This window comes from Vulpes lagopus, chromosome 6 (assembly GCF_018345385.1).
Source record: "Vulpes lagopus strain Blue_001 chromosome 6, ASM1834538v1, whole genome shotgun sequence".
Classification (NCBI taxonomy): Eukaryota; Metazoa; Chordata; class Mammalia; order Carnivora; family Canidae; genus Vulpes; species Vulpes lagopus.
In genome coordinates this window covers 35,374,259-35,394,346 of record NC_054829.1, presented here as the reverse complement: position 1 = coordinate 35,394,346, position 20,088 = coordinate 35,374,259, and the positions used below count along the sequence as shown (strand labels likewise).

General features: G+C 40.3%; 1 protein-coding gene across 3 annotated transcripts in view; it reads right to left on the bottom strand.

Moving 5' to 3' along the window:
* Positions 1-12,949, bottom strand: part of PPP2R5E (protein phosphatase 2 regulatory subunit B'epsilon) — a 146,803-nt gene extending 133,854 nt beyond the window's left edge. For 2 of the 3 annotated variants that reach the window (XM_041758523.1, XM_041758525.1), the window contains exons 1-2: positions 12,814-12,949; positions 10,443-10,606 (exon numbers count right to left, since the gene is read on the bottom strand). In XM_041758523.1, the coding sequence (XP_041614457.1) occupies positions 10,443-10,599 (157 nt within the window). In that variant the 5' untranslated portion in view covers positions 10,600-10,606; positions 12,814-12,949. The remainder of the gene's footprint in view (positions 1-10,442; positions 10,607-12,813) is intronic. The other variant, XM_041758524.1, reaches the window with a different exon arrangement.
* Positions 12,950-20,088: the final 7,139 nt, after the last annotated feature.

The following is a 20,088-nucleotide window of genomic DNA, read 5'->3' as shown; positions in this document are numbered from 1 at the left end:
AGCTGTGAACCCTTTGTCCAGAAAAATGACCCTCTGCCCAGGGACACTAAATACTGCCTGAATTTCAAGAGAGTTGAGGGCCCTCTAAAACCCACCCGTCAACAGCAAGACAAGCGCCCTCAAGAAAGAACCATCTATGATAATTCTCAAACTGGCAAAATCTTCAATTCAGATTTTGTTTCTTTAAGGTACAATAAATTCAAAACCTGGACAAAAACCTCAAGAACATAAAGAAAGAAGTTTTCTCATTCCACTCTTCACATCTCTCAGGCTTAAAACAAAATGCTAAAAATCAAGGCTCTAAACTGAAGAGTTTCTCTCTTCCAAACAAAATCTGAATATAAAGATGTGCTCAGGGATCCCTGGGTGGCACAGCGGTTTGGCGCCTGCCTTTGGACCAGGGCGCGATCCTGGAGACCCGGGATCGAATCCCACGTCGGCTCCCGGTGCATGAAGCCTGCTTCTCCTTCTGCCTCTGTCTCTGCCTCTCTATCTCTCTCTCTGTGTGACTATCATGGAGAAAAAAATAAAAATAAAAAATAAAGATGTGCTAAGAGCCAGTACCTGTGCTGGAGGGAATGGGTAAAGGAAAAGGAAGCACCAAAATTAAATATTAGATCATCTATACACTTTATATTGCAGTATCTTTTTTAACTTTCTATATTTGTGTATTTTCTTAACCTGTATTGTATATATGTAAAATAGCACCTGTATACAATGTATAAACACATATATACATTATTGTTACTGATATGAGTAAGCAATGAGAAAAAAAGATTAGAGATCCTGTCCTAGTGGATTACTTCCAAAATAAACTTATCAAACATTAATTTTACCTGGTAATCCTCCATGCGAGGAATTCCCCTTGGAAATAATTACATTAGCCACTTTATGTTCTTATTCCTGAAATGAGAAGCCAGTCTGAAACTGACGTTAACTAAATAGTAATGCTGAGACTATTCATTCCATAAAAGCTAGTTCTCCTTTTCACTTTAAAAGTCTGATTCCCACAGCTCTACATACTCCATATTTTTCTTCCTTAAATGGAAACAATCCATGTAAAGTATTAAGAGAATCAAAATCAACTGAAAAACAAAGAGAAGCATTTTCCTATTCCACAGTTTTTTCCTGCAATTATAACAACTAATATTCTTCAACCCCTACTATGTATCCAACACTGAAATAAGTGCTTTATCTACTTTATGGCACTTAGTCTGACTATATGATGTGGGTTCTAATACTCTCCCAATTGCGAGATAAAAGAAAACACTCAGCTGGGCAGCCCGGTGGCTCAGCGGTCTAGCGCTGCCTTCAGCCCAGGACCCAATCCTGGAAATCCGGGATCCAGTCCCACATCGGGCTCCCTGCATGGAGCCTGCTTCTTCCCTCTGCCTGTGTCTCAGTCTCTCTCTCTCTGTGTGTGTCTCTCATGAATGAATAAATAAAATAGAAAGAAAGAAAGAAAGAAAGAAAGAAAGAAAGAAAGAAAGAGAAAGAAAGAAAGAAAGAAAGAAAGAAAGAAAGAAAGAAAGAAAGAAAGAAAGAAAAAGAAAGAAAGAAAGAAAAGAGAAGAGAAGAAAGATGGATGGAAGGAAGCAAGGAAGAAAAGGAAAGGAGAAGAGAAGAGAAGAGAAGAGAAGAGAAGAGAAGAGAGAAGAGAAGAGAAGAGAAGAGAAGAGAAGAGAAGAGAAGAGAAGAGAAGAGAAGAGAGAAGAGAAGAGAAAAAGAGAAAGAAAGAAAATCACACAGCTGTGAACCGACTCAAAATTCAAACCTAGGGGTGTGTGGCCCTGGGGCCTCCTTTCTTACCTTAGGGAGGCCACCTGCCTTACTTAGATAACATGCTTATATATAGGGGCACTGGGAGGCTCCACTGGTTAAATCTCTGCTTTTGGCTCAGGGCATGATCCAGGGTTCTGGGACCGAGCCCCACATTGGGCTATCTGCTCAGCAGAGAGAGTCTGCTTCTCCCTCTACCCCTCCCTCCTGCTTATGATCTCTCTCACATGCTTTCTGCTCTCTCACTCAAATAAATAAAATCTTTTTAAAAAAAGTTTTAAAACATGTTGTATATATTACATATATATTGTTCTAGGTTAAGCAAAAATATAACATAATATCATATCGTCCAATCAATATATTCATCATATGCTTAATTCTACTGCAACGTAAAAATAAGATCCCATATTTGTTTTCAGAAAATTTTCAAAAAAAAGAGTAGAGGGATCCCTGGGTGGCGCAGCGGTTTGGCGCCTGCCTTTGGCCCAGGGCGCGATCCTGGAGACCCAGGATCGAATCCCACATCAGGCTCCCGGTGCATGGAGCCTGCTTCTCCCTCCGCCTGTGTCTCTGCCTCTCTCTCTCTCTCTATGACTATCATAAATAAATAAAAATTTAAAAAAAAAATCTTTAAAAAAAAAAAGAGTAGAAAAGTACTTATAAGTAGTAAAAAAGGATGTCATGTCATCATTTGCAAACAAACCAAAGAACTATCTTACCCAGCATTTTAGAAATATCTAGAAACGTTACTGTTCTTTTGCAAGCACTACAAAATCTAATTAATATTAAGAGCTAACATTATTATAAAGTAAGCTTTAAAGATGAGAAAATTTAACCATAAAACCTTGCTCTGAAAGCCCATTATAATATTCAGCTATGCTATTCCCTCTTAAACTATATAAAGAAAAGTCTGGTGATTTTATTAGCCCACAGTTCAGTCCTCAAACATCAGCAGAAAAACAGTGTTCCACTATATTTAACATCTGCTGCAAAACGCCAAGTGATGAATCCCCTAAGTAAAAGGAATCACTTAGTATGTCACACAAAATCCATTCCATCCTCTCTCCACAAGATACTTCTGTTCTTAACCTAAAACAAGCAGAATTACCAAAGCATAAAGCCTCACTCAGGATTTTAAGTGAGCACTCAAGAATTTGATCCTCTAAAAATAAAAAGTCTTCATTAAACAAATCTGTAACCTTGTGTAAATCATAAGTTAAAATAAAACTTGCATGACCTGGATTTTGGGGAAAAAAATTTTAATACTAAGGAAAATAAATGTCTACACTATTACTAATAATTTAGATGTCAACTAACAATAGTAATTAATTGGCTAACAAGTATTTACTGAACACGAACGATGTTCTAAGCCGATCTAAGCCCTGGGCGTAAAAGAAACAACGTTTCTACGCTGAAGATTATATTCTAATGGGGGAGAACAGATAACACATAAGTGAACCAACAAAGAAAAATAATTTTAGATTATAAATATAAGGGCAGCCCTGGTGGCGCAGCGGTTTGGCGCCGCCTGAAGCCTGGGGTGTGATCCTGGAGACCCGGGATCAAGTCCCACATCAGGCTCCCTGCATGGAGCCTGCTTCTCCCTCTTCCTGTGTCTCTGCCCCTCTCTGTGTCTATGAATAAATGAATAAAATCTTAAAAAAAAAAAAAAAGATTATAAATATAATGCAAGATACAATAGACTGTTAGGAACTTCAAAGACTATTTTTAAAAGTCAAGAGGGACACTTACTAAGAAAGTCCCATGGTAAGATAAAACTTGAAGAATGATATGAAGTCAGGGAAAGAAAGTTCTAGGTAGAAAAGGACACCTTACCTTATGAGAAGACTCATTTGGCACCTCAATATTTTATGCCTGGGCTGAGTCATATCCTGGAGAGACCCACATTATGATGAATTCTGTTTATAGTTTAACATGTTTACTGTTAAGTGTCAAATGCATCTGTGTCTAAATACAGTTAACATGATACTCAGAAAATAAGAATACAATTCCCAATCTTTTGGTCTAACTCAAAGCTCTTAACTATGGGGAAAGAACAAGAAGGGAAGAGCTAAATCTTCCAGAATCTGAGGAAAGCAGTGAACTCTGCTCTCCAAAAAGAATGCACATCCACAGATACTTTACATATAATTTTAGGAGGGTCTTAGAACCTGAAAGCCCACCCACAAAGCCCATATCCTATCCTCAACCAGACACCCACGAACCCAAGGTTAAGAACTAAGCAGTAATTATCATACTCAGATGGAATGGGATATGAATGCAAGTTGCTATCCTACTTTTAAATGATTAATCAGGTATGCTTACTCTCAATATCTTCTGGCCCACAAACAACTCTGTATGGAAATTTTCTCTATGCTATAAACTATTAGGATATATCAAGAAATAATATTTCTCCCTAAAACTAAATGAAATACCTCCTCACTACAACTAAGTATAATCTTTCACACATGAAAACAGTGCAACTGATACTTCGTTTTGTGAAAAATCTCATAATTTCTTCCATAAAGAAAAATATTGCTACATTGTCTCAAAGGCTGCAAAGTTGAAAGTTAACACCTCTGACCTCATAGATATTCTTCTAGTTCAGAAGGAAAACTTACAATTATTTCATAAAACCAGACACAAACATTCACATGCCAATTTCATTGTCAAAAGAACATGCATCATTAATTTAAGGTACAAACTAGATCAGTGGTTCTTAACCCTTTTTGAACACCGCTTTAAGAATCCGAAAAATACTATGTAATGCTCCCGTTTAAAAACTGGACATACATATACAAAATATGCACATAATTTCGGGCTGCAAAATGCATTTCAAAATCAATGAAGGGTTTAAGAATGTCTTTATCTTCTATAGAAGAATATCATGATTGGTTGCTTCTGCGAAGGGCAAGCAGAAGAACCATGTCAGGAAGAAGATTTTTCAGGACGCCTGGGTGGCTCAGTGGTTGGGCATCTGCTTTGGCTCAGGGCCTGACCCCGGATTCCCAGGATCGAGTCCCACATCAAGGTCCTTGCATGGAGCCTGCTTCTCCTCCCTCTGCCTGTGTGTCTCTGCCTCTCTTTCTGTGTCTCTCATGAATAAATAAATAAAATCTTTAAAAAAAAAAAAAAAAAAAACAAGGAGTACTTTGTACCTTTGTACTCTCAAAAGTACTCTGTACTTTTTGAGATCTGAACCATATAACTACATTATCTATTCAAAAAATGAATAAATTTAAAAAAAAAAAACGAATACACTAAAAAATGTAGCAGGATACCAATGTATTCAGTGAAAATCTCCAAAAAAGGTGTTTAAAATAACTAGTCTACAAAGTGCAATACATTTGCAAACTGTTTCTTCAAATATTTTGGTTGAAAAAGATTCACCCCTACAAAACTATGGTCGTGTTTCATAGTTTTCTGAGAGATTTCCAATTTCAACTTTTTGCTGAAAAAATATAAAAAGTGAAATAATTCCACATTATTCATATTTTAACTTCTAAGAGCCCAGTTAAATAACAGTAGCTAGGATTTATTGAACGTGGCACTGTCACATCTACTGACTGTTATAACCATCCCCATTTGGTAGACAAGAAAACCAAGGCTCTCAGGAGTTAACATACTTGCCCCGGAAAACACAACTAGTGAGTGAATGAGGACTCTTGCAAGCAACAAGGCCCATGTACTTTCCCTCATGTGACACTGCACAGTACAAGGAAAATGGTAAACACTAAAACAAAGGACATTATTCCTTAAGAAACTATTCTTATTATAAATACACTTCAGAGCACTAACCAATTATAAAAACTGGGAATTACTTCTGCATATTCCTTGTTTACACTATCTGAAACATATGGATGAAAAAAATTATCCCACCCAAAAGCTAGAAAAGCTTAAACACTAGTTGGTTTGTTTTTTTAAGATTTTATTTATTTATTCATGAGGAACACAGAGAGAGAGGCAGAGACACAGGCAGAGGGAGAAACAGGCTCCATGCAGGGAGCCTGATGCAGGAGAACTTGATCCCAGAGCCCCGGGGCCATGACCTGAGCCAAACTGAGCCATTCACAGGTGCCCCTAAACACTAGTTTTAAATTGGGATTTTTAAAATCATCATAAACTGACACCCTGAAAAACATGTAAGCTGAATCACAAGCCTAGAGATTAAAAAAAAAAAAAAGTTTTCATTAAAGAAATTTATAGAAACACAGTGTTACTCATCTAAAAGTTTTAACACCCAGAGGCAGAGTTTCTGAAGAGTACCTCCAGTTATCACAGTTTTTGGAAAGTTTAATACTGAATGTCCAAACTATTAGCAAAATGTCTCAAAAACATAAGGGGAGTTATGAGGCTAAAAATAATGACACCACTCTCATATAATCCCATCTTCAAAGAGGTGGTACTTTTCAAAAACATTTCAAACCTAAACCTATATAAGCTTTTAAAGTCAAAGAAAGAAGGAAACGGCATGGAAGGATGGAGTGGGGAGAGAACAAATCACCTAATCTGGCAGTACTACTACTGCTACTACTACTTACTATTACTATTATTATTATTATAAATGTATATGTCTATTCCCTAAGTGTTTAGTGTACTTGTCCTTATTAAAATAGATAACTATGAGAGCTTGCTTCATGTCATGCTATGTAGGAACAAGGAAAGTACCCAAGTCTCTACATAAAGCACTCAAACCTTTACTAAATTTCCCTTGAGTAAAAGTCCTTCAAGCTCAAAACCTTTAAGACTCTCTGAAAAGGGATCCCTGGGTGGCGCAGCCGTTTAGTGCCTGCCTTTGGCCCAGGGCGCCGTCCTGGAGACCCGGGATCGAATCCCATGTCGGGCTCCCAGTGCATGGAGCCTGCTTCTCCCTCTGCCTGTGTCTCTGCCTCTCTCTCTCTCTCTGTGCGACTATCATAAATTAAAAAAAAAAAAAAAAAAGACTCTCTGAAAATATTTTCAAAAGCACATAAAGGTGGAGAAAGTTCAAAAGTCTCTACTTCATTATAAGTAGCTGAGGAAAAGCCAGCTATGTACACAAAACAACCTGCTGGCATTGCTCTCTACAGAGAAAACACTGTTGATAGAAATTTCAAAACTCTCCCCATTAGAAAAGACGCAAAAAAGACAAATCTTTCCTTTTAGTTGGTTAAGTTCTGCAAGTGAAGAGACTTTTAAAATGCTAATGGTCGGGGATCCCTGGGTGGCTCAGCGGTTTAGCGCCTGCCTTAGGCCCAGGGTGTGATCCTGGGGTTCCAGGATCCAGTCCCATGTCGGGCTCCTTGCATGGAGCCTGCTTCTCCCTCTGCCTATGTCTCTGTCTCTTTCTGTCTCTCTCATGAATAAATAAATAAAATCTTAAAATAAATAAATAAATAAAATACTAATGGTCGTATTACTTATAAGTCAGTCAAATATTATGATGCATATTATAAACATTCTGATAATGGATACACACAAAACAAGTGATCATCAATGAACCTAATGTTTGAGTTTTCAAAAATTATGTATTAAAAAGATGAGTTATAAAACAACACAATTTCCATTTTCAAACTCCTCCAAAATTAAAGATCTTGAGGCCATGAATTTTACTTTCTTCTTTAATGCAACCCACAAAATTCAACTGCCATTTATATATACTGCCAAATAAAATTAACTCAAATCTTCCAATTTGGTCAAAGCAGTACTACAGAAAATTAAATCAATAACTATCCTTTGGCATGCGCACATAATTTATTCTGATCTTTCCTAAGGAAATGGTAGAAAAATAAAGAAATTCCTCCTATATTTTCTTTATATGCCATAAATTAGTTCCTAAAGTTATTGAGAAGATAACACACAAAACTCAATCCATTCTAAGAAAAAGAAATGTCATTTAACAAACTTTTATATTCTCTAAAAAGAGCAAATAAACATTTCTGAAACCTACATCGGACTTTGTTATTCTATAGACAGAGAAATCTAATTTGTGGAGTGCTTTCCAGAATATTTTCCCAGAATATGCTTGCTATACAAGCATCACTTTCAGTCTGTCTGGAATTAAGCTGTGCATATATCTAGTACGATATGGTCCTGTTACTCTCCAATTCTCCCATGCTGGCAAAATACATAAGGTCACAAAAATCATATTCCTGGAAAGCAAAGTTCTTGGAAATTTTTCAATATTATCAGACTTCACTTAAAAAAATGAGAAAAGGAAAAAAATAAAAAATAAAAAAAATGAGAAAAGGAAAAAAAATGAGAAAAGGATATACAAATGGCCAATAAGCACATGAAAAGATGCTCAACATTATTCATTAGCCAGAAATGAAGTGCAAATCAAAACCACAATGAAATACCACTTCACACACATTATGGTGGCTATTATCAAAAACACAGAAAATAACAAGTATTGGTGAGGATGTGGAGAAATTGGAACCTTTGTGCACTGATGGTAAGAAGGTAAAATGGTACAGCTGCTATGGAAAACAGTCTGGCAATTCCTCAAAAAACTAAATATATAATCCAGCAATTGCACTTCTGGGCATGTCCCCAAAAGAAATGAAAGCAGGGGCTCAGACACACTTGTACACCCATGTCCATAGCAACATTCACAATAACCAAAAGGTGAAAATGACCCAAGTGTCCACTGACAGATGGATAAATAATATATGGTATACCAGAAAAAAAAATATATATATATATATGGTATATACACTCAGGGGAATATTAGTTAGGCTTCAATGGAAGGAAATTCTAACATATACTGCAACATGGATGAACCTTGAAGACATGTTGCTGAGTGAAATAATCCAGCCACCAAAAGACTTAGGGTAATCAAATTCATAAAGATAGAAAACTGAATGGCGGTTACTTACCAAGGGGCTAAGGTTAAGCGAGGGGGGGTGGGCGGTTAGTGTTTAATGGATACAGTTGCAGTTGCAGGGAAATAGAGAAGTTCTAGAGATGGTTGGTGGAGATGGATTCACAACAGTGTAAATGTACCTAATGTCACACTTAGTGCATGCTTAAAAATAGTTAAACTGGTCAATTTGTTGTTAGGTATATTTTACCATGATAAAAAAATGAGACAAGGAACAACAAAATCTTAAAATGTGCCAAATTCTTCCCAGGCATGCCTTTTCACTACCCGCAAAACCAATGAGTAGTCAGTTCAGTTCTAATTTAAATGTTTACCATGAGCCTCAAGAAATGAATTTAACAATAAAGTTTAAAATTCTTTCTAAACCTCAAAAAGCTTAATCTGCTTTCTCAAAATAAAGTCCTTGGCCAGATAACCATGCTAATAGCTATTATATGTCTAGTTCCGATTAAATAAGTTACTAAAGAATCCATATGCCTCTCAACTTTGTAGTTCAAACATTAGTTTGAGATTAGTTTTAGAGATTAGAGATTAGTTTTATCTCTAGAGTTTTTCCCTCATTTTTCTTCTAAAGCCTCACAAAGACTTTTTCATTTTTACCAGCAAAACCTTTAGCTAAATCTTCCTCCCCTACAAACTCATAAGAGCTCATCTTTTTACTGACTAGTAGATATATCTTTATTATAATCAGAATTCATTTAGTTTCCACTAATACCAAGTATAAACCTCAGAATCTCATTTATGACTCTTCCTCCCTTAAAAAAAAAAAAAAAAAAAAAAAGTCCATATGTGGAAAAACAGAAGCCTGAAATACCCTTCTCTAAATTTTGAGGATCTTTTCTGGTCAAACTCCAGTATTTCTCATAATGCCTTCTAATTTCACAAACTGTTACAGAAGTAAATGTTCACTAACGAACCAGCAAACCAGGTTTTCTGATTTCCTCTGAGCTATGGAAGTACACTGGTTTTGTTCATGTTCCCTTTCTCCTCACTTTTCTAAGTGTTCAGGAGATAAAAATCTACTTTCAAAGGCAGATTCTGATAGTTCCCAAGCTGTAAATACATGCTATATTCTGATGTATTTCAAACATGCCTGTTCATAAACATAAAACAAACAGATGAAAATTAAAAAGAACAGGAAAAATCCACATATAAACAAACAAAAATTGCAAAGTCTAATTTAGAAAAGGCAATTTTCATATTAAAAACTTGTCCTTTTAATTTATCCCAAAGGAAAGAGAAAAGTAGTATTAAACATGTTTATCAGGTTTTCTAAATGTATTATCTGGAGATGCAATTACTACCTGACCACTTTTTCTTGATTTTTAAAAATGAATTCTTTCAAACATGATTTTCTATGTTACGATACCAACTCCTAAGTTGATGGTACCATCTCCTCTAGTAGGTCTACTTCCTGTGACTAAAACTGTACAATTTGTAGCTGTTATCACATACTATACATATACATACATATAAATGTCAACAGAAAAAAAAATGTAAAACACAGACCTAGGCATCTTACAGTTTCTCTGGCATTCAGTTTCCCTCTTTATCAATGTGAGAGATCTTCCTGAAAATAGATTTCATTCGTCCACAGCTATTTATATTAAATTGAGCCCTTTAAACTGGAAAGTGGGTATATCTGCCCATATAGCAGTAACTTCAACATGTCTGAAATCTCCCATCCCTTCAATTTGCAACACAGAACTTTAACAAATATGAAATTCTACAAAAAGGAAATTATATGTAGATACAAAATGATCAACTAGAAAGGAATCCATCACCTGGCCATGAGCCTTACCTTTTAGCAGCGGCAGAGGTGTTAACTCAATAGGTTTGCCTTGAGACCTAAACTGTGAGGAACTTTGCGACCTCTTCTGTCTGGCTTTTCTGACGGACTTCCGAGAAAATCCGTCTACTTTATCCACTGATGGAGGAGTAGTTGGTGCTGAGGACATATCCCTACTGAAGAGAAAGAGGTATCATAAACATATTCCCAAGGCGGAAGCATACATGTGAATTACAAATTCTAAAATTTCCATATACAATATGCATGAAAATTGGAATATGTGATGAAGAAAGCAAATAAAATCAATTAAGAAAAGTTGCATGTTCAATGGGGAAACATGAAAATTTGATGAAAAACAAAGTATTTTAAGTACCATATAAGCAGTATTGTAGTTCTAATGCATGTGCCGCTCCCACTCTGATAAGCATTAAAGATGCTCATTGACACTAAAGAACTCTTCTACGCCATCTACTCATTTTCTAACTGCACGGCTCTTCTCATCTTGAGATTCCTGAAATGATTTTGGAACTATTCTACCACTGGAAAACTTCCATCAATACATTTTCCCAAGATATTTAATATTACGAATGGGCTCTGGAGTTAAAACTCTTATTGTACTTTTAGAATCTACACCAATCTACCACAGCAAGGTGGAATTTACAACTACTAAAACTACCCAGGCATGACTCTTAATGCAATGTACTGTGTTAGCTATGATAAACTATACCACACCACCAATGAGGACAGGTTAAATTACTTTAAACAGAACACATAAAAGGCATAATTAAGAGCATTTCAAAGAAGTCTTCTTTTTGAATGAAGCCATCTTAAGTCATTAATTATGATGAAATCTTGCACCAAAGTTGAAATGAAAACACAAATTCACAAACTAGTTAAACAACCAAGTTGAGTTCAGGTTCATAGTCAAATATTAATTTTCATTCCCTCAAACTGATAGAACAGTTCTTTCAGATTTTGTTATCCCTCTCAAATTATTAAAATGAAGGCTAGTTCCTAAAAAGTAACAAGTCTTGAGCTCAATTTCAATTTAAACAGATGCCACCATTTTCATGGCACGGAGGCTCCAAGCAAGATTAATGGCAGACCTGAATAAAAATAATGCATATGGGGGAAATACTGAAATGCAATTACTCACCTGTCATTCCAATACATAAGGGCTGTTTAACCTCTAAATTAAAAGGTAAGTGAGTTTCTTCTTGAACATGCAAGAATAAAACATTATCTGGATTATCCAGATTCTGACACAATAAAAAACAGAAAAAGATAAACTAAAAAAATCAAAACCCAGAATCTTGACATTTGGAATTCTGAAGTCTTGTTTGGTTCTCCTTAAAAAAAAAAAAAAAAATTTTAAGTTTTTAAAAATCTACCTAATTTAGCCTTAAAAAAAGTATGACAGACTCAAAATGGAATTGCAAACTATGAATGACTATAGAAGAAGTAAGATCAGTTAAAATTTTTCACAATGACTGCATCAGCAAGAAGCTCCACATCACATTTGTATGTTGTAAATTTAGAGGCAGCTTTTCCAATGTGTACGTGAATTATTCCAATTTCATTTAACCCTAACAACGCAAGGTTTCGGTAAATCCTGTTCTTCCGTCACTCTTTTTGTCTCCTTTATTCCTCATCTCCCATTTCTAAAGATGATTTATTGCTAGCATTTTTCTTTTCTTTTTTTTTTTTTTTAACATCATTTGCCCCTGCTACCCGCGGCCCAGAATAAACGTCAAGCATCTCAACCCTAAAGCGCTGCAGAACTGAACTTGCAGTAGCAGTGGGTCCGTGCAAAGCCCGGGGAAACAGGTTTCGCCCTGGACCGGGACGCCCGAAGCTTTATCATCGTCTAAGCAGCGGGCACGGGGTATTTCCAAGGCTCGGGGTAATCCAAGGGGGTTACTGGGGTGGAGGAGAGAGACAGGGAATGGGTTGGTCTGTAGGGATGCTGACATACTCCCTTTGCTCCCACCCCACCCCACCCCACCCCCCAAAGCCCTGGAGAGGATAAGCTGTTACAGAATCCTGCTCACTACACCAACCCCCCCGCCACCGGCTTCCTCCCCCCACACCCCCGTCCCCGTCAGTGGATAAAGGGGGACAAGAATCTGCCTCCGATGCCGGAGCGGGGCGGGGGGGGGGGGGGGGGAGACGGGCAGAGTGAATGAGAGGCATCGTCAGAAGCATTTGCAGGTAAATCAGACAAGTGGGACGGGCTCTCCCTCTCCCACACCCACCCCACCGCACCGCACCCCTCGCCTGCCCCGGCCAGGCCTTCCCGAGGCCGGTGTCCTGCAGCTTCCTCGGGAGGACGGGGAAGAGCAAGGGGAGCGGGCAAGCCGAGATGCTGGAGGGACGAAGTTACCTTGAAGCTTCTGGGGAAGAATCCGAAGATGATCTGTGGTTTCGAGGGGCGGGAGAACGGCGTGAGGGCCGCGGCGGGGACAGGTGGCGGGGCCGGGACGTGCGGGGGGCGGTCCGGACAGCGGCAGGGAGCCCGGGGCGACGGCTGTCCGGCGCGGCGTCCCTCCGGTTCCGCGGCGGCGGCGGCGGCGGCGGCGCCTCTAGGCCTCACGGCCGGACCTGAAGCTCAGCGCTCCGGCGGCGGCGACGGCGGCGGCGGCGGCCTCACGACCCTCCCCCGCGGGCCCGTCCCATCAAATCGGCACCGACCCCGTTGCGGCTCCGCCGGTGGCTCCTCGCTCACATTCCCGGCGGGCGGCGCCTCTGCTCGTTGCCCCGGACCCGGCGGCGGCGGCGGCGGCGACGACGTGGGGAGGGGGGGAAGGGAGGGAGGAAGACCGGATCCGCAGCGGCAGCGGGAGAAGGAAGGAGGAGGAGGAGGAGCCGCTGGAGCTGGAGCCGCCGCTGCCAGAGCCGCCCTTTGGTACCCGCGGTGGGTCCCCGTCAATGCCCCTTTCTCTCTCCTATTGTCAATATCACCGGGCGGCTGAGTCCATGGCACACGCGCAACCGAACCTTCTGGCCAGCAGCGCCCGCCTCCGGCGCCCACTCATTGGAGGCTTCAAACGGGAAGCGAGGCCTCATTGGCCCCCGTCCGCCTTCACTCCACTGCCAGCAGGTTCGACTGAGAGCCGACCAGGGATTGGCGGCGGGGGGGCGGAGAAACCGGAGGGTGGGAAGAGACGAGGCCGAGGATTGGGCTGAGGCGAGAAGGACCCGGATGCAGCCGCGCTCGCCGGCCGCGCCGCCGCAGCTTCCGCCAGGCGGCTGGGTCGGCTGAAGAGGGGTGCGCCGCGGCCGCTAGGCCTCTGAGGAGCTCCTGCGAGCCGCGGGGCGTGCGAGCGACGCATCCACGGGATGGCCGGGCTTCCGCGCAGTGCGGCTCCACTGGGCAGCGGCCGTCTTCCGCCCGAGGATTCCGGGGGCGAGGGTCGGCTAGAGGTGGGGGAGCCCCGGGGCCTTGGGTTCGCCCCCTTCCGGGGCGAGGCTGCCCTCCTGGGCTTGAGGAGTCCCCCTCAGGACGTACCGGCGCTGAAAGGAGCGCCGCGAGAGAGAAGACCTCCCGCCCGCCTCCCGCCCGCCTCCCGCCCGCGCCCGCGCGCCCGTTTGTGTAAAGCGGCCTCTTGCAGCTCGCTGTGGAACCCCCGGCAGCCCCGCTGAGCCTCTGGGCCTGGGCCGAGGGCTGCGTATCGCCCCGGATCCTGTCTCGCCTCGTCTCCTGTTACCTAAACCTCTGCTTTGAGTATCAGCTCCCTGAACCTCCTTGCAAGCCTTGCTAGGGGCCAGACCAGCGTAGCTCACGCAGGTGGGAACCCTGTCCCCCGCGCTCTGCGATCATTTCTCCGGATCACATGCGCGGGCCCTCGGCTGCACAAGAGCTCAGACTGCAAGACCGTGTGAGGTTTTAGTGGGCAGGTTGGGTCCGAAGGAGTTTTTGGAGAAGACTGCACTCAACTCTAGCTAGATCAAGTAATGAACTATTTGAGATGTGTTTAACATCCTCGGTGAGCCCAAATCCATATGATGCAATTTCCAGAGGATGTTATTGGGGCTGTCATTCTATCTGAATGTACGCTAGGCACGTCTCTTTGGGGGACCGGGGTTGGGGGGGGGGCGGGAAAGGGAGAAAGAAATTCTTAATGTTAACCACAAACGTCAGGTCTCCAGTTGTTAAAAACTTGGAAGACGGAAAAAAAAAAAATTAGAATCCTTCAATTCAGAGATAACCACTATTAGTTAGCATTTTGGTGTACTTCCGTCCAGTATTCTTTTCCCTTTAATATCGTGTGTGTACTGTAGCCTAGTTTACCTCCCTCACCATTTTATCATGTTTTCTATACCGTTAGGAAATAAAACTATGTACCATATATAGAGGTAACCCCCAAAAGTGCATTTCTTATTTGTGTTAACACTCAGGTGTTGCATATTTTTAGCCACACTCCCATAAGTGGATCTTGAGAGGAAAAAAAAAAAAATTCTGTGCCATGAAAGAGTTTTTTAAACATCCATTTGGAACTAATGAAAGGGGTACCTGGGTGGCTCAGTGATGAAGTGGCTGCCTTTGGCTCAGGTCGTCATCCCAGGATCCTGGGATGGAGTCCCACATCAGGACCCCACAGGGAGCCTGCTTCTCCCTCTGCCTATGTCCCTGCCTCCCTCTGTGTCTCTCATGAATAAATAAATAAAATCTTTAAAAAAGGGGGGGGGCAAGAAAAGATGGCTTTCTTAGGTGGAAGCAGTCTCCCCCAGCATTGACTCCAAAAGATTGGCCATTGTAAAGATAGTGCCCATTTTTGCTTTGCAAAGTTCATCACTAGGCTTTATAAAAAGAATGGCTAGGATACCATCCTTCCTACCTTCAAGAAACTACATTTTTTTAATCTCGATTTCATATGCCAGTCTTCATGAAAAGTTCAGTGTCCCAGCCATGCAGAACTTTTTTTTGCTCAATCTCTGATTGAGGGAAATGCAGAATTAAAACCAAGGAAAATTTTAAAGCCAGCTCCATTTCCCTTGGCAACAGTTGGACCGTCAAAGAGTACTGCACGTTTGAAATGCTCACAGCTGTTGCTTAGAACATTTCACATTTTGCAGAGTGGGGATTTTGCTTGAAAATTATGGATCTCTATAAAGAATTCATTTCAAAACTTTCATTTTCTATAAAATGGCTGAGTAACTGAAATGAGCAGATCTTTTAAAATGGGAACATCCTTGCCTATGTGAGAAATTGTTCCTTGGACAATATTTTCTAAAGGAAGTCCACACAAGCCAGGGTTGTATACGTTCCAGGAATAGTACAGGGCAATCCATTTGGAATGAAGAAGAATAAAATATGAGGACATCTGCTTATGCTTCATTCTAATTGAAAAATAGTCATTAAGATCAATTAATATTTTATATGCAGAATAGGTGACCCACACTCAGTTCATGGACTCCTCTCTTGGCCTACAACAGCATAGGAGATGTCCTCAAGGAGAAGTGGAAGTTACCCATTTCCAGGGGGTGGGCAGTGGCAGTCCTACTCAGTCAGTCCCTGTCAACAGTGACATTGCAATCTGATAGGTTCAACTAAGTAGATTTACTGATGTTATTATCTAGGTTTAATTAAAGTAACCTGTAGAAAATAGACAACTTTACCAGGGTCCTTTGCAAAAAAACCACAGGAAAACAAACACCAAAACAAAGCAGAATTGACACTTCTAGTACTAGATCTTCGACAGTTTTAGTACTAGATCTTTGACAGCCACATTTCAAAGTTTAAATAACAATCTAAGAAGTCTAACCAAATTTCGGCTTAAAGAATGTCAAATTAGGGGCACCTGGGTGGCTTAGTGGTTGAGCATCCCCGGGTCCTAGGATCTGGTCACCCATCGGGCTCCCTGCAGGGAGCCTGTTTCTCCCTCTGCCTGTGTGTCTCTGCCTCTCCCTATCTCTCATGAATAAATAAATTAAATATTTGAAAAAAAAGTCAAATTCATCAAGATTATTTGAATGAGGATTTATATCCACTGTCATTAATAATGAATTTCACCCTAAGCATACATTGTGACTGAGTCATAAATGCAAGCATATGTTTGTGCTTTATAATATTTGTTAAGAATTGCTTCCAAAAAAACAGACTAAGAGGAATGAATGATCAAAAAAGTTTGGAGACTTGTTACTCTAATACAAAGGGAAATATATTATAATCACCTAGGAAGCCATTATCAAGTGACAAAACCCTGGTCGTTGCTATCAGATGAAAGCATTCACTTCCCAGATTCAAGGCTGAGCTTCTCATGAATCTACTGGTGAGCTAGTCACATGATGAGACCAGAAGGCAGAGACTGTCAAATGGTGGCTGACTGGTGAACTAGAAAAGGGTCAGATGATAATAAACAGAAACATCACCAAACCAATTATCAACCAGTAGAGGAGGAAAAGACCTATAGTGATACGACATCATCATAGAGGTTAACTCGCCCAACGTGTGTGTGGTTGAGGAAGTGGGGTTTGGGCTGGGAGGGAAGAAAGGTGAAAAGGCCTGAGGCAAGAGCTACTCTCCAGAAAAACGAATATTGCACAGCTAGTGTCAACAGGAGACTCTGCTGTTATATTTCTTTGAGCTACATTTATCTACACTGGCAACACCCTCAGCAGTGACATTTTCTTGGGTCATGATTTAGAGACTTTTTTTTTTTTTTTTTAGAGAGCATGAGCAGGAGAGGCAGAGGGAGAGGGAGAAATTTTCAAGCAGACTCCGTGGTGAGCATAGAACCTGATGCAGGACTCCATCCCACAAGCCCAAGATCATGACCTAAGCTGAAACCAAGTGTGACACTTAACCAACTGTGCCACCCCAGGCATCCCACTCAGGTCACAATGTAAATAGTACAGTTGCATTTTCAGATGTGCTTCTGGGTTATAGGTTATTCATGGCTTTCCATGTGATTAACGTGTATAATTATTGCTTAAGATTTAAAATGTTTTAAAAAAAAGATTTAAAATGTTTAGGTATTCTCGTTTCCTACCTAGCAATGAGACATCCTAGGTCACTGATGGATCAAGATAGGAAAAGGGGCCCTGTGTCACATGGGAAAAGAGGAAGCAAGTTTCAAGTGCCCTGTGTTTCACACAAGTTAAAATAATGTACCACAAGTAACAATTTGGCTTTTAAAATAGTTAAATTACACAAATAAACTAAAGCTATAACTAAATATAAGCACAATGCTGTTAACACAGACTCTGGAATCACATGTACCTGACATGGAATCCCAGCTCAGATAGTCAGGAGCTGGGGCAAATTATTCACTTGTCATAGCCTTGGTTTCCGGGTCTGTGACAGACTAACTCTTCCTAAGTCATGGGGTAGTCATCAGATTTACATGAGGTTATGCATTTACTACATTACATGTGTCTGGCACATGTTCACTGCTCAAGAAACACTAGTCATGACCATAATCATCCACTTTCTTTGTATTTTAAGAGTTTTTATCCATCTAGAAACTTCAGGAAAGACTTTTTCCCTCAAAATTTTATTCTGGTATGCCCCATTGTGACAGGAAGAAAATGAGAAGCAAGGAAACAAGGCGTGCCTTTCCATGCTAAATTATAGACTGTATGTGAGAACATTCATTAGCAATAAAAAGAATTTGCATCTTAAAACATCCATATACTTCTAAACATGAAAAAATGATCATTTGACTTAACATCATTTCAGAGCTTAATCTTCATTTCTGATGACGTTACTTTAAAAGAGGCCCAAACTATTTTTGCTCTAAACTTATCTATATCTCTTCCTCTCTGTAACCTCCAGAATTGCACTAGGGGCAAGGTCCTGTTTTCTGTCCTAGGCCTGCCCTTAGCAATGGCCTAGACCTCATCTGGTAGATACCTGCTTCCTGCTCTCCCCCACTTTTCCTTGGAGGACCCCGCCCCTCACTTCAGGTGATTCTGGTGGGCTGGTAACCATGCTGCTTCTCTTTCCTCCCTTCAGAGAGATAGGTACATGTCCTTAGGAGATCAGTTGGATCTTCCCCAAGATTTGCTCTGTGAAGGCTGGGAAAGAAATGCCAAGTTTTAACCACACAATTGTAGCTGCTGGATTTAGCTCTTTTTGAAGGTAGTTTCAATTACACGAGCCAATAAATTCTCTTTTTGTTTAAGCTACTTTGGAGTTGAATTTCTATAACTTACACCTAAAAGAATCCTGACTTATAACGCACAGCGAGTCACATAACCTCATTAAGCCTCAATTTACTCTTAGACTCTGGATCTGGGGTTTTCTAGGACTTGCACTAAATGAAATCTTCAGACAAAATCGAATCTTAAGCATGAAAGGCAATCATTTAAAGTGACCTTGCCAGGAATTCTTCCCTAATGTAATTCATCAAGTTGAATTTATTTGTTGGCTTTTATTTTTAAGACTCAAAGCAGATATTCTTAAGAACTATACTTTTAGAATTAAGTGCCTCTAGAATACATCTACATGAGGAAAGACAGTGCAGTGATCTACCAAAGATGAAGATAAGCTTTATTCTTAGCAAACTGCTGCTTTTCAATAGGCTGTTTTTATTGTGTCTCTTAAAGCACCACAACCAGATTTCAGGAAATGCAGCCAATGGTTGGATGTTGCATCTAGGTTTCTCATCTCCATCATAGAGAGAGAGAGAACATGGTTCTTAAGGTACCAATAGAGTAAAATCTATGAACACAAGGGTAAATTACTGCTAAAATGTTCTAAAAGACAAAGACAACCAAAAGAGGGTGAAACTTAATCTGAGCACACTATTATCAAAATAAAATAAACCAATAACGGCAACATATAGAATCTTGTGCAGTCCTGGCAATACTGTCTACAAACATGAATAGCAATTTAGTGAACCTTAATTCGGTAGATACATAGAATTTTTTTAAGATTTATTTATTTATTTGAGAGAGAGAACATGACAGCAAGCAGGGGGAGGGGCAGAGGGAAGAGAAAAAATTCTCCACACTGAGCAGGGAGCCTAGCTTGGAGCTCAGTCTCATGACTCAGAGCTCGAGATCGTGACCTGAGCTGAAATCAAACAAAAAAACAAACAAGTAGGACACTTAGCCAACTGAGCCATCCGGGTGCCCCCATAGATACATAGTATTTCAAATTTATAAATAAAAAACACAAGGATCAGAGAAGTTATCCAGTGTCACACAGCTAGTAACTAGTAGAACCACAATTTAAACCCAGTTCTTCCAAGGGCCAGACCTCTTAGTACTGTACCAAGTTGCCTCTGTCTTTAAATCCTTGTTTGCTAACAATATGTCCCAGTAATAAAATATAAAGCTACTATTTTCTCCATCTCATAGAAGAAGAGACTAATAAGATACAAAAGTTAAATGTCTTATACAAAGTCATAAAGAAAAGAAAGAAAAAATGGGCCAAGTCTTCCATCATCATCGATATGGTCTCCATTCATTGAATAGTATGAGCCAGAAATTATGGCAGACATACTATACCTATTATCCTCATAAGAACCCATTGGTGTAGGAGCTTTTATCCCATTTTACAGATGCAAGCACTAAGACACAGAAAGTTTAGTTTCTTTTCCAACATTATACATCTAGCAAGTGGCAGAACCTGGGCAGGAGTTAAGACTAGAAGGCACTGAAATCCTAAGGCTATTTTACTGCCTGTCCCACTGGAAATCTTCTATACAAT